Source organism: Parasteatoda tepidariorum, chromosome 4, assembly GCF_982258835.1.
Source record: "Parasteatoda tepidariorum strain Cologne lab strain chromosome 4, Ptep-v5.0, whole genome shotgun sequence".
Classification (NCBI taxonomy): domain Eukaryota; kingdom Metazoa; phylum Arthropoda; class Arachnida; order Araneae; family Theridiidae; genus Parasteatoda; species Parasteatoda tepidariorum.
The window spans coordinates 58,055,332-58,067,393 of NC_141758.1; the positions used below are offsets into that span (position 1 = coordinate 58,055,332).

Sequence of the window (12,062 nt, forward strand, 5' to 3'; positions counted from 1 at the left end):
TCATAATTCTTAAGATATAGGTTAACTTCTCGTGTGGAGCTTAGTAAATGACAATTAATGAAAATAAGAAATGAGCTACCCAAATGTGTTAGTTTCCATAACATAAAAAATATTACACAAAAATATTCTTCAAAATAAAAAGCTTTCTTCTAAATCAAAAAATAACTTTTTTTCTTAAAACAGGTATAGTCATTACCAGTCATCGGAATTGTTCATATTTTTTGTTCATCCTTCATTGATGATGTCATAACCGTCGTCAAATGACGTCATTAAGAAAATTATTCATTGTAAAATTCAAAACAAAAAATATCTTTTACAAATATTTACATATAGTTAAAAATCCACGACTCATGACTAAGAGTCAAAATAGTTTATTAAGACTTTATTTAAGTTTATTTGATGATATCATGGGTCATTAGGCAGCGCTGCTTCGAAATAATTTTATTTTCCTTAGCAGTATTTTTTTAAGTAATTGATCAACTATTTTTAAAGTACTAATAGTTATAATTAGTGCTTAAGCATTCATTGAAATAAATTCTGATTAAATCAAGAAGATAACATTTGTTATAGTTAACAAGTTTTCAGGCTAGTGCCCTAATTCTCACATTAACTGAACATGATTAATTTCCGCTTTTTTCCGTAAGTTTACGTTTGTTTCAGGTAAGTATGAGCACAAAAATCTTAAGATTCACGAGCTATTTATTGATTAATAACTAATGCAATCAGTTATCTTTCGAATAAAAAATACGAGGGGAGATTTAGTTTTCTTTCCTCCCATATTGAGCTTTAATTGATACTTAATTTTTAAAAATTCTTTTTTAAGATATTTTTTTTAATATTTTCATTTTTTTTTACCTTTGTAAAGATTTATCTGAAATTTTATTAAAGATAACTACACGGAGAATCGGCAAAACTTTTCTAAAATTGTTTTAGATTTTAATTCAAATGCATTTTTTAAAATTTTATTTATTTTTTTGAAAAATAACAAAAAAAAAATATGAAATCTTAATTTTAGAGATTTTTTAAAATGTTTTAAGCAATGATACCATGATGCCACAGATAAATTAATAAGAGATATTTTTGAGCACAACATAACGATAAATTCAAATATTTAAGTTAATATTTTAAGTTCTCGCAGTAATTAAAAATGTGTTTTTTATTTTATTTTAATGTTTGTCAAAATGAATTATAAAAGATTTGTAAGTGATTTCTGCACACTTTTTCAAAATAAAAAGACGACATGCTATCTAAAGGGTTTTTCGAATCCCTCTCAAAATATTAAATATTTTATGGATTTGGAATATTTCTTTTCTCGTTAAGCGATTAAAATAAAGGATAGTGAAAATACCTATAAATATATGATTAAAAAATAATAATAACTGATAAAATAACTCGTAAATAACTGATAGCAAAAAACCTAAGAATTTAAAACTAGCGTTCATTTTCCTTCAAATGAAAAACGAAATTCTCGAAAATCTTTTTCAATGAAGAAGATTCTATTAAACCGGTTGTTTAGCGCATTTCGAATAAATTATGTCAGAAGCTTTTTCACATAATTAAAATAAATCTAGAAATCCTCAAAACAAAGCCTAAGTTTTCAAAATATCCTTTCTTTTGCATCATCTTTCATTTTCATTTTCCAAGAATTAATTATATATTTGGATATATTAGAACACATCCATTGCGGTGTGTTGGTAAGTGTGCTCCAATTTCAGATAAAATACGCGTGAACGAAGTAAAAAACACCCGAAAGGCAAGTTTCACGTTTCCTGTTTCCTTTTGAAATTAATATTTCTTTAATTCACTTTTACCACAAAATCTGCTTAATTTTTCCGTCATTCACCTTTTGGGCATTAACGACAGGTTTTTACTGTGAAAAAGCGGTTCGTAGTTAGTTTTTAATAACCTCGGAAATGAGAAAAACTTTCATTTATGTAAAGAACAAGCACGTGATTATCGTAAAATAAATCAAGCTGAACAATAAAACGCTAATTTCAAATGCATAATTGCATTTTCTTATTAACATAATTCCTGTGCAAGATATCCTCATTGTCTCTGATATAAAACCCATTTAATCCTAAAGTAAATCCTATATCCAGAATTAAATAGTAATGGGGATATATTTCTCCACAAAATCTCGTGTTCAAAATCTTAACACCATGTCTGTGATGGTTTGGTATAAGAGTAATGATTAGATGATAAGGAGTCGTTATTGTTTGTTTGAATAAATGAGACATTTCTTTAATCCCTAGAACTAAATGCTCAGTTTTAAATACATCCAAGAATTTTTTTTAAATTTAAAATTCACATTTTACATTCATTGTTAATATGTTTCATGTAGATTCATCTTAATTAAAAATTTGAATATGAGAGTCGACCTAGTTTGACATGAAAATTTAAACATAACTTTAATTTAGAAAGGAACTGTGTAAGTTCACTGAAAGACTCTTTGCTTTAAAATCTTCAGACATGAGCAATAGAAAATGAACCCGCTGACAATGGTTAACGAGGTTTTTTTCATTCTAAGTAACGTTTGCACAAATTTGTTAAATTATATAAAAATATTTTGCAACAGCAATGAAAAAAACAATAATCGTGATTACATAGCGAATAAAACTAAATACCGTTTTGTGTTTAAGCAATAACACAGTATAAAGCGAAGTTATATAAAGTAAATAATACATCCAACTGAATAAAAGATATTTTTAATAATATATTCTAATGCATATTATTAACGAAAAAATTTTTTTTTTCATTTTAAATCATAATCAATTTAGGGGACTGCTATTTCGAATTATGCTTAAATGCAACTTAAAATATAAAAGTGTAATTACAAAAACAATCGTATCAAAATGATATTATTTGTGTGTTAAATTTGCTAGTTCAATTAACTTTAATATATTCATTGACTTGAACAAAATTGATTAAAAATTTTAAAAGAATTAAAAAAAATAATTTTTAAAACTCCAAGCACAGATTAATATGCTTTTAGGTGTTTTGATTTTGGATTCCTTAAACTGCTCTATTCAAATTTATTTTTTTGTGAGCCTGGTCCTATTAGCTGTTCTTTAGGTAATTAGATAGCTGATTTGCTTTTTATTTCCATAATCAATTTTTTATAGTAAAAAGAGCAATTAATTATTCTCCTCTATTAAAAAAGAATAAATGGTGATATTTTTAATTAATTTACTTTTTGTTCAATAAAACTTATTATGCAAGCGTAAAAAAATTGCTTGTTGTTTATACTAAATAAAATCGAAAATCTATATTTGTTTACAATTTCTCTGACGCTATTACATTAAGAATCACAATAATCTGAAACTCATTAAATATCGATATCATTAAGACAAAATATTAGCAGTTTTCTTTTACTGGCGTCTAGATGTTATTTTTTGATACTTTTAGCACAAAAATTAAGATTTTTAACACAAAAATAAAAATTAAGATTAGATGATTTCACAAAAATTAAAAAAATTACCCTAATCTAAACAAGCAATAAAGTGTTGATATTAAATCTTCGTTATTAAGTGTCTCTAAAATTAACAAATTTTTTTTCATAATTACAATAATCTGTTCGAACAATATTTTACTAAGATTAACTCATCCATATTAAATGTCGATATATTTAACACAAATTTTTTTCTTTATAAATACAATAATCTGAACGAGAAATGATTTTCTAATATTGACTGATATTTACTGTCGATATATTTGAAAAGTTTTTGTATTTAAACTAATCAGAAAAAGCAATATTTAACTATGATTGACTCATCTGTGTTTTTCTTTGAACTCCCCTCTAATTATTTTTTTGATCCCATATAAACAATCTTTTATCGCTTTAGGTTCTCACACACTCCCTCTTCCCACCATTGCAACTCTCACTTAAAGAAGAAACAAAAAGGAAAAATAATAAATTCAATCCCAGAAATCGATAATTACCTTTTGTTCCACCCCCATTGCTCCCTCATTTATATTATCCCTCATGCTAAATTTCCCAATATTTTCATCGATCCATGCAAGCTTGAAAATCGTCAACGATTCTGGAGGCAGTAGGATATACCCTAAAGATATCCCTGAGAGGATTTTGGTGAGAGAATTAGGGGGTGGATGTGACCATCAGTCAAAAGTGTCTTAGCTGACATTTGGAATTAACTGTTCGCTGCGACCCCAACAGTGTTGATAAAACTTATAGCAGTTGGATCATCACATACTTGCAGGGTCCTTCACTCTTAGCTTGAAGGATGATAAAGACCCTTGTATGGGGGCGTAAATTACAACTGCGCTATCAGTTTTTGAAACAATCTTACTTCGACTGAGAAGGGACTTAAGGATCAAGGACTGAAATTCTCGAGATTTCATAAGCTGCAGTCGATATAAATAAACATAAATTGATCGATTCTTCGGTGTAATCAAATTTTAGCATAAAATAATATTTTTTAATTTGAAACTATTTTTTTTAAATATAATAAGTTATTATTTCGAAAATGCTGATAAAATTAAAACGTTTGAGGTGTATTTGTTTTTTGTAACTAACAACATTTTAAGCCATTAAAGAAGAAAAAACGTTAACATTTGTTTAAAGTAAATAATAATAATAATTATTTGCCTACAGTTTCCCTTTATTGTGACTATTTTAAGAATTCATCATAAGGTCCATTAGGTTCGTCTTGTCTGAATTATCTTTAAAGCATTTTTTTGTTTTTATTTTTAAATAATTTTAGCAATAATAAATATAATTAAAAACGTTTTTTTTTCCTTAATTTTTATGAACTCTAAAAAGGTAGTTATTCACGATGTCAGTTTTTCGTTTTGTCAAGAAAAATTATGTCTTAGTTTGTTTAGATATTTATTTAACGAATTTACCATCAGATAATATTATATTAAATAAATGCTGCGAATTAATTAATTAATAATAACCATTAACTTATATATTAATAAAATTGTGAGAATTTTTTAAAATATTTTTTTACCTAGTTATAAACATTTGCCGGAATTTGTTTTGCATTTCTATTTTTTTAAATAAATATTATATCAGAAATAAATAATTAGTGACTTTTACAAATAATTAGTATTATAAAAAAGATTCTTTTTTGACTTCAGAACGAAAAAGAGAGACGAAAGGAAGTCAATTTTCCACGAATTCGTCCCTCACATTACTTACGAAATAAATTAATGAATTTATCAAAAACCTATTTCATAAATACGCATCTATGCCTAAAATATCATACTACCAAATATGAATACATAAAAATAATTTTATTTATATATAGAACAAAATGAATAAATAAAAATTACGATTTCTAGTTTGGTCAAGACATGGAATCGCTTAACACATTTTTTAAGTCAAGCGTTTTAAACTATTTTGAATGTTATTTTTTTCTAATTTTAAATACTTAATAAACTAAAACTAATAAGCATTTTACATATTTTTAAATTTAAAATAATATTGAAACTATAAACATTCTTCAAATAAAATTGCAAGAGATAAGTTTTAAATTTTAATTACAAAATATCTCGAAACAGGAACATATTATAACGAAGCATCTCAAAACCTTCGGCTAATAATTATGAATATCCGATTGGTATTTTAATCACCATTTCTTTCTTTCATGCATTTTTAAATGGTTATAACTACTTTTTTATCAAATATTTGAATAATTAATTAGTGTTTTTGATCATTAAATTATCATACCGTAACAGCACCGCATAGGTAATATTTGAGACAAGGAGTCGATAAAATTGTAACAATAATTCTACTTAATTGCAAAATTATACAAATATAATGTAACATTAAAGGCAACAATTAAAATAATAGATTATTAATTCAAGTAGATTGTTTTAATTATGTAACTTCATATTTGTTCTGTTTATCTAATGTTTCTTCATCTTCAAAAATTTGAATAAATGAAACAAATTGTTGTTTGTTTTCAAATATAGTTATTCTAAACAATTTACTACAAATCAAATATTTTTTAAACGAATTAGAAAATTTAAAGGACTTTAATTAGCCTTATGTTTTTTCTAGTGTTTCTTAATTATTTTTCTTGTTAAGAATGAAAAAATATTACGAAAAATTTACTACTGTTTTAAATATTTACTACGAAGTGAAATTATTTATTTATTTATATTTGAATGTTTTTTTTCAATAAATTTCAATATTAATTTATTGAAATAGAAAGAAAAATCCTTTTTTATCAATTATAAGTCTAAAACACAATAAGCTGTTTTTTCTAACTTAGTTTGCTTGTATAATTTAAAATTAATTTTGTGAATTAACTGCAATTTTTATGGCACTTTTCCATGATTTTATTAAATGTATTGTTATATTAGAACTGTATTTATGAAACTGTATTGTGAAACTGTAATTTGCACTCATCCTATTAAATAATTTATCAATCAATATAAAAACTATGTTAATTTTCTTCCGGCAACAAAAGATTAATAATAGAAGAATGAAAAGAGCTGGCGACAAGAGAAAATGACTACACACATTTGAAAAAAAAAATTAGTTCCGCCGTTTTGGCAGCAGCGGTAGTAAATGACAACCACTAAGTATCAATCATCGTTTTGTGGTTGCAAATAGAGGGTGGAAGAGGAAATGTATCATTTCTGTTTTGAAAAGAAATGATAAACGGCACTTTTGACAATTTTCTAAAGTATTATAAAGGACTCTAATTTATTTAATTTCTTCAAAAAAACTATTCCCATGTTTAAGAATTTTATAAAAATCCTTAAAAATATTATTCATGTGATGAAATATTAAAAATTATAAACTATTTAATAAAATTTCATATTTTTAATATTAGAAAAAAATGTATTCATTTTTACTTTCTCGTATACATTAAATTGTGCAGTGAAAATTCTATTTAAAAATTTTATTTATGTATTCGTAGGAATATAATCGCTTGTAATATGAATTTGAATTCCTAAAGTAAATTTTTGTTTCATTAAAATAGTGCAATATTTTGCAAATTATAAGTTCATAATCTAAAAACGCATTCACTGTCGAAACACAAATTGAATTAAGCTTCGAATAGAAGCTAAGTAGAATTAATTTAAAATAAAAAAAATTTCAACTGCTGTAAGATGTTCAATCAAGTAGTTTAGTCGATAAAATTAAAATATTCTGAGATTTTGTTCCAATATTCGGAGATTTTGCTGATTCAAATTCAGAGATTTTGTTTAAAAGAATAAACTTAAGAAAACTGAATTTTATAAAGTTTATTTATTTTATGCAGGTACATTTAAAAAATTACATTTTATAATTTATTTTTAGTTAATATTCATTATATTGGATTCAATAATCTTGGATTTTGCAAATCTCAAGCCTAAATTAATCAAAATCTAGTCCTTAAATATTGGTTCTTGGAAAATGCATATTTATGAGTTTTTAATATTAATCTTCAAAAAAAAATATTGCAAAATTATTTTAAACAATTTTATATTTAAAAGAATGGAGTTAAAATAATTGTTTTGAAAATTGGTATCTAATATAAATAACCTTGGAAACAATTATTTTAAATGATGTTTTTAAAAAAATACTGTTAGAATAAAATCCCTTTAAATATCGTTATTAAAAATTAATAGCGTAGAACGAAATTTATTTTAACAAAAACATTTTTAGAATAATTAGTTTAAATATTTTAGTTTAAAATCAATAACATTTGAATATTTTTTTGTAAATATTGATCTTTAAAATAATTTAATAGCTTTCTTCTTTTAGGATAAATCTAAGACGATAATAATTAGAATTTAAGATCTTTTTTTTCTTTTCTAAATTGATTCCGTAAAAACATTAAAATGGACTTGAATTATTTTGCTAATTTCTTAGGACTTAGATGTTGGTCTTCAAAATAATTCAACACAGAATAAACTAAAAACACCAAACAAGAAAAAAAAAATTCACTCACCTTGTCCTGAAACAAAATTTGAGAAGTATCCTAAAGTCACAAATGTAACAAAAGAGACTAGTTGAAGACAGTGGCACTTCATTTTCAAAATAGTTTATTTGTGTTATCTCATTCGTGTTTAATTATATTGTTATCCAATTGAAGAATTTCTGCCTTTAAGTTCAAAACACACAAAACACTAAGAGAAGCTCTGTTCAATTTTCTGAATCCTTTTGAATCACTGCATATTTGGAAGAGTATTATCACTTTCAAATTTATTAGTTCAAAACAAGGCACAGTCAATATCTGAAAAAGGAATTTAAATAATTTAGCTTTTAAAATTGAAATATAAACAAAACTTTTATTATTAAAATATTATTCGGTTTCAGTTTTGATACGGTAATAGTTTTTCTAACTATTTGTTCTATTTTTGATAACGAAAATTTGATACGTTTTTAACTATTCTAGTAATTTATTTGATTTCAAACTAATTTCTAGAAATAGAGTTCTGATTTTATACTTCAATTTTGACTCATAAATCTCCATTTTCTCTATTTTATTTTTAAGTTTAGTATTTTAACACAGCTATAAAAATATTAATAAATTCTAAATATGTTTAATGAAGAATAAAATAATATTGTTATGCTTCTGAACAATATATCAAGTTTTTTCTTATGAAGCAAAATATAAAATATTATTGATTTTCTATGCCAAATAAACATTCAAAAAAATATTATAGCTTTTAAAATTGAAATATAAACAAAACTTTTATTATTAAAATATTATTCGGTTTCAGTTTTGATACGGTAATAGTTTTTCTAACTATTTGTTCTATTTTTGATAACGAAAATTTGATACGTTTTTAACTATTCTAGTAATTTATTTGATTTCAAACTAATTTCTTGAAATAGAGTTCTGATTTTATGCTTCAATTTTGACTCATAAATCTCCATTTTCTCTATTTTATTTTTAAGTTTAGTATTTTAACACAGCTATAAAAATATTAATAAATTCTAAATATGTTTAATGAAGAATAAAATAATATTGTTATGCTTCTGAACAATATATCAAGTTTTTTCTTATGAAGCAAAATATAAAATATTATTGATTTTCTATGCCAAATAAACATTCAAAAAAATATTATTATAATTATTTATTTATTAAAAGAATTATTATAATTATTTATTATTATAATCAATTTAAAAAACGTATAAATAATTCAATTAGAAAATTCCTCACTCTAATATTATATTCTCGAAAGGACTATTTTTACAAATTTGATGTTCCTAAACAAATGTAAACATAAAATGCAGAATATACAGAATGAATATTGAAAGTATTGAAGTGAAAATAGGGACATTATTTAGAAAGATGGAAAATAAAAAAACATCACAACTATTTTAATGAAGTTCCCGTTTAAAAGGAAAAAAAACTGATATTTTATTCATTTGAAAATCAACTTATTTTTTTAAATATATTGAAATCACATCGTATCATACATTAAAATATTTATGATTTATATAACTATTAATTGGAGAGTAATAATATCATACATAATAAATATTTAAAGTACTAATGATATAACTAATACTTTATTTCCTCAAAATAAATCAAATCAATTTTATATCAAATAACGAAACGTAAGTATATTAATAAAAAAAAGAAGATTATTAAAAACTTAATGATTACAGTAAAAAAAAATCGCTTGCCCGCATTAAGTTGTGATAGCACTATACCTATTATCATAAGAACAAATATAATGCGTAAAAAACTTTGGCAGTAGAAGTACTCTTTTTGCTACCATAAAAATAATTTTTCCTTTGATACTTTTTTTCAAAACATATTAAAACAATTCAGCTTAAAAAAAATAAGGCAACGAAAAGAAAACACATCAATCAGAAAATGGGAAACATAGAAAATTTGAATGATTACATTAAAAATATCGCTTGCCTGAATTAAATTGTGCAAACGATATCCTCACCGCACTTGCATCCAGATGTTCTTCACATAAAAGCGCATTATGAGTCAGAGATCACACACCCACTCGAGAGAAATCAACGAGGGGACCGAAAAACCCCCGTTTTCACCACCGAATCAAAGTTAAAGCAAACGATACACGCCGAGTTTTCATCGCACGCCTTTCACTGACTAACTTCTAGCGACCAACTGAAACAGTTTTCTTAAGCCAGCTCTCACGCCGCAGCATGTGTCCTACTTTTTTTCAAGGAATACTATGTTCTCCCTTTTCTTCTTTCTATCTTTCCTTCTCGCTGTTCCGATCTCTTTCATGCGCGCTCTCTCTTTCTCAATGAAATATTCCTCTGTCAGAAATTTCAAGCAAATATGAACAGTTGAAAAATGTTGAATATTTTCTCACTAGATGGCGATACTTTCAATTTTTGGCTTTGCGAATAGGGGAAGAGATCGGAATTTTAATTTTAATAATGTTTTCATTTCCCTCTTGATCCAAACTTGTATTTTATTTAAATGTATATTTTTTTCTTTCAAACAATATAAATAAAAAAATTTTAGTTTGTTGATTAATTTGACTCGTTTTAACCAAACGATTTCAGTTTTTTTTTTAACAATAACAAAAAAAAAATGTAAAGATGGATTATTCAATAATTGTTATTATGTTATCTTAGTGTCTGTATTCTAAGAATTTTAAATGCTTATTTAGTTTTTAAGCTTTGAATTTGGATTTAAATGCATTCTATGGTCATTCACTTTTATTTCAAAATGTTAGTATTGATACCATTTGGTTATGGCAAAAAAATTTCATTTATTTTTTTCGTTGAGAGCAGAAGAGAGGTAGGCTGTAAGACATCCTGCATCGAAATTGCGATATAAAATACCGGCAGTTTGGGTGCATCATCATTTATCGTAAAATCCATCTTTACCGTAAAATCTTAAACCGTGTTTCTTACAGTAATATTTATTGAATTAGAGAGATGCAGTGATTTTGCGTTAATTGTTACAGTAAAAATAACAGTATATCAGGTTTTTTGTTCCGTAACATGATGCAGTAAAAATGGATTTTTCGAGAAAAAGTACCTGTACCTTGAGTGATACTTTTTACCTCCCCCCGGTACTTTTTACCGTAATTTGGACCGGAATTTTTCACAGTCTTATTGCCTCCCCAAGAGGACCGAAACTTCCCTTCTATAATGCATAAATAAACTCAATCAATCCATTATGTCGATTTTTTTCACATAGAAATTTTCTTTTTCAATTAATAATAATTTTGCAAAAAATTATTAATTTTTTTGGAGAAAAATCTAGGAAATAATTTTCTGAGTAACACTACATATTTTAATACCGATAATGAACTTGAACACTACATATTTTGCATCTGCTTTTATGTTAATTAATTTTATATTCAAAAATACATCGATAAAAAACTATGTAATTGTTATTTATTTATTGATAGCAATGTCATTTCGTATTGTCTCAATTTTTAATATTGTTAAGAAATGAGTTTAAAATTGTTTAAGATTGTTAATGGCATATCTGAATACAAGTACATGTACATAGTACAAGAACACACGTCAAAAAGTTGCAAATAAATTTTTAAATTTTATGAAAATAAATGAATTTTTTTCATACATAATTTATCAATAGTTGAATACAAATGTTATCTTATCATCGACTTTGGCTATCATTCCTGTTGTTAAAAGTTTTAACTTTTTAAGTCAATTACATAAGCTAGAGCCAAATATTAGTTGCTTTTACATAGAATAAACGACAGAATATATGAATTGTACCTTGCCCAGAAATAAGGCATTGTAGAAGATTTGAAATTTCATTTTATTGTAATTGGTGCACAGTAACTCGATTACATAAACTAAAGCCAAATATTAGTTGCTCTTACATAGAATAAACCACAGAATATATGAACAGCACCTTGCCCAGAAAATAAGGCACTATAGAAGATTTGAAATTTCATTTTATTGTAATTGGTGCACAGTAACTCGATTGCATAAACTAAAGCCAAATATTAGTTGCTTTTACACAGAATAAACGACAGAATATATTAACAGCACCTTGCCCAGAAAATAAGGCACTATTGAAAATTTGAAATTTCATTTTATTGTAATTGGTGCATAGTAACTCGATTACATAAACTAAAGCCAAATATTAGTTGCTCTTACATAGAATAAACCACAGAATATA

General features: G+C 25.0%; 1 protein-coding gene across 3 annotated transcripts in view; it reads right to left on the minus strand.

Annotated features, from left to right (window-relative positions):
• The window catches only part of LOC107436315 (protocadherin Fat 3), a 212,766-nt gene extending 202,517 nt beyond the window's left edge, over window positions 1–10,249 (minus strand). For 2 of the 3 annotated variants that reach the window (XM_087161177.1, XM_087161178.1), the window contains exons 1-2: window positions 9,840–10,212; window positions 7,911–8,195 (exon numbers count right to left, since the gene is read on the minus strand). In XM_087161177.1, the coding sequence (XP_087017303.1) occupies window positions 7,911–7,992 (82 nt within the window). In that variant the 5' untranslated portion in view covers window positions 7,993–8,195; window positions 9,840–10,212. Of the gene's footprint in view, window positions 1–7,910; window positions 8,196–9,821 lie in introns of all 3 variants that reach the window. The other variant, XM_016047974.3, reaches the window with a different exon arrangement.
• Window positions 10,250–12,062: the final 1,813 nt, after the last annotated feature.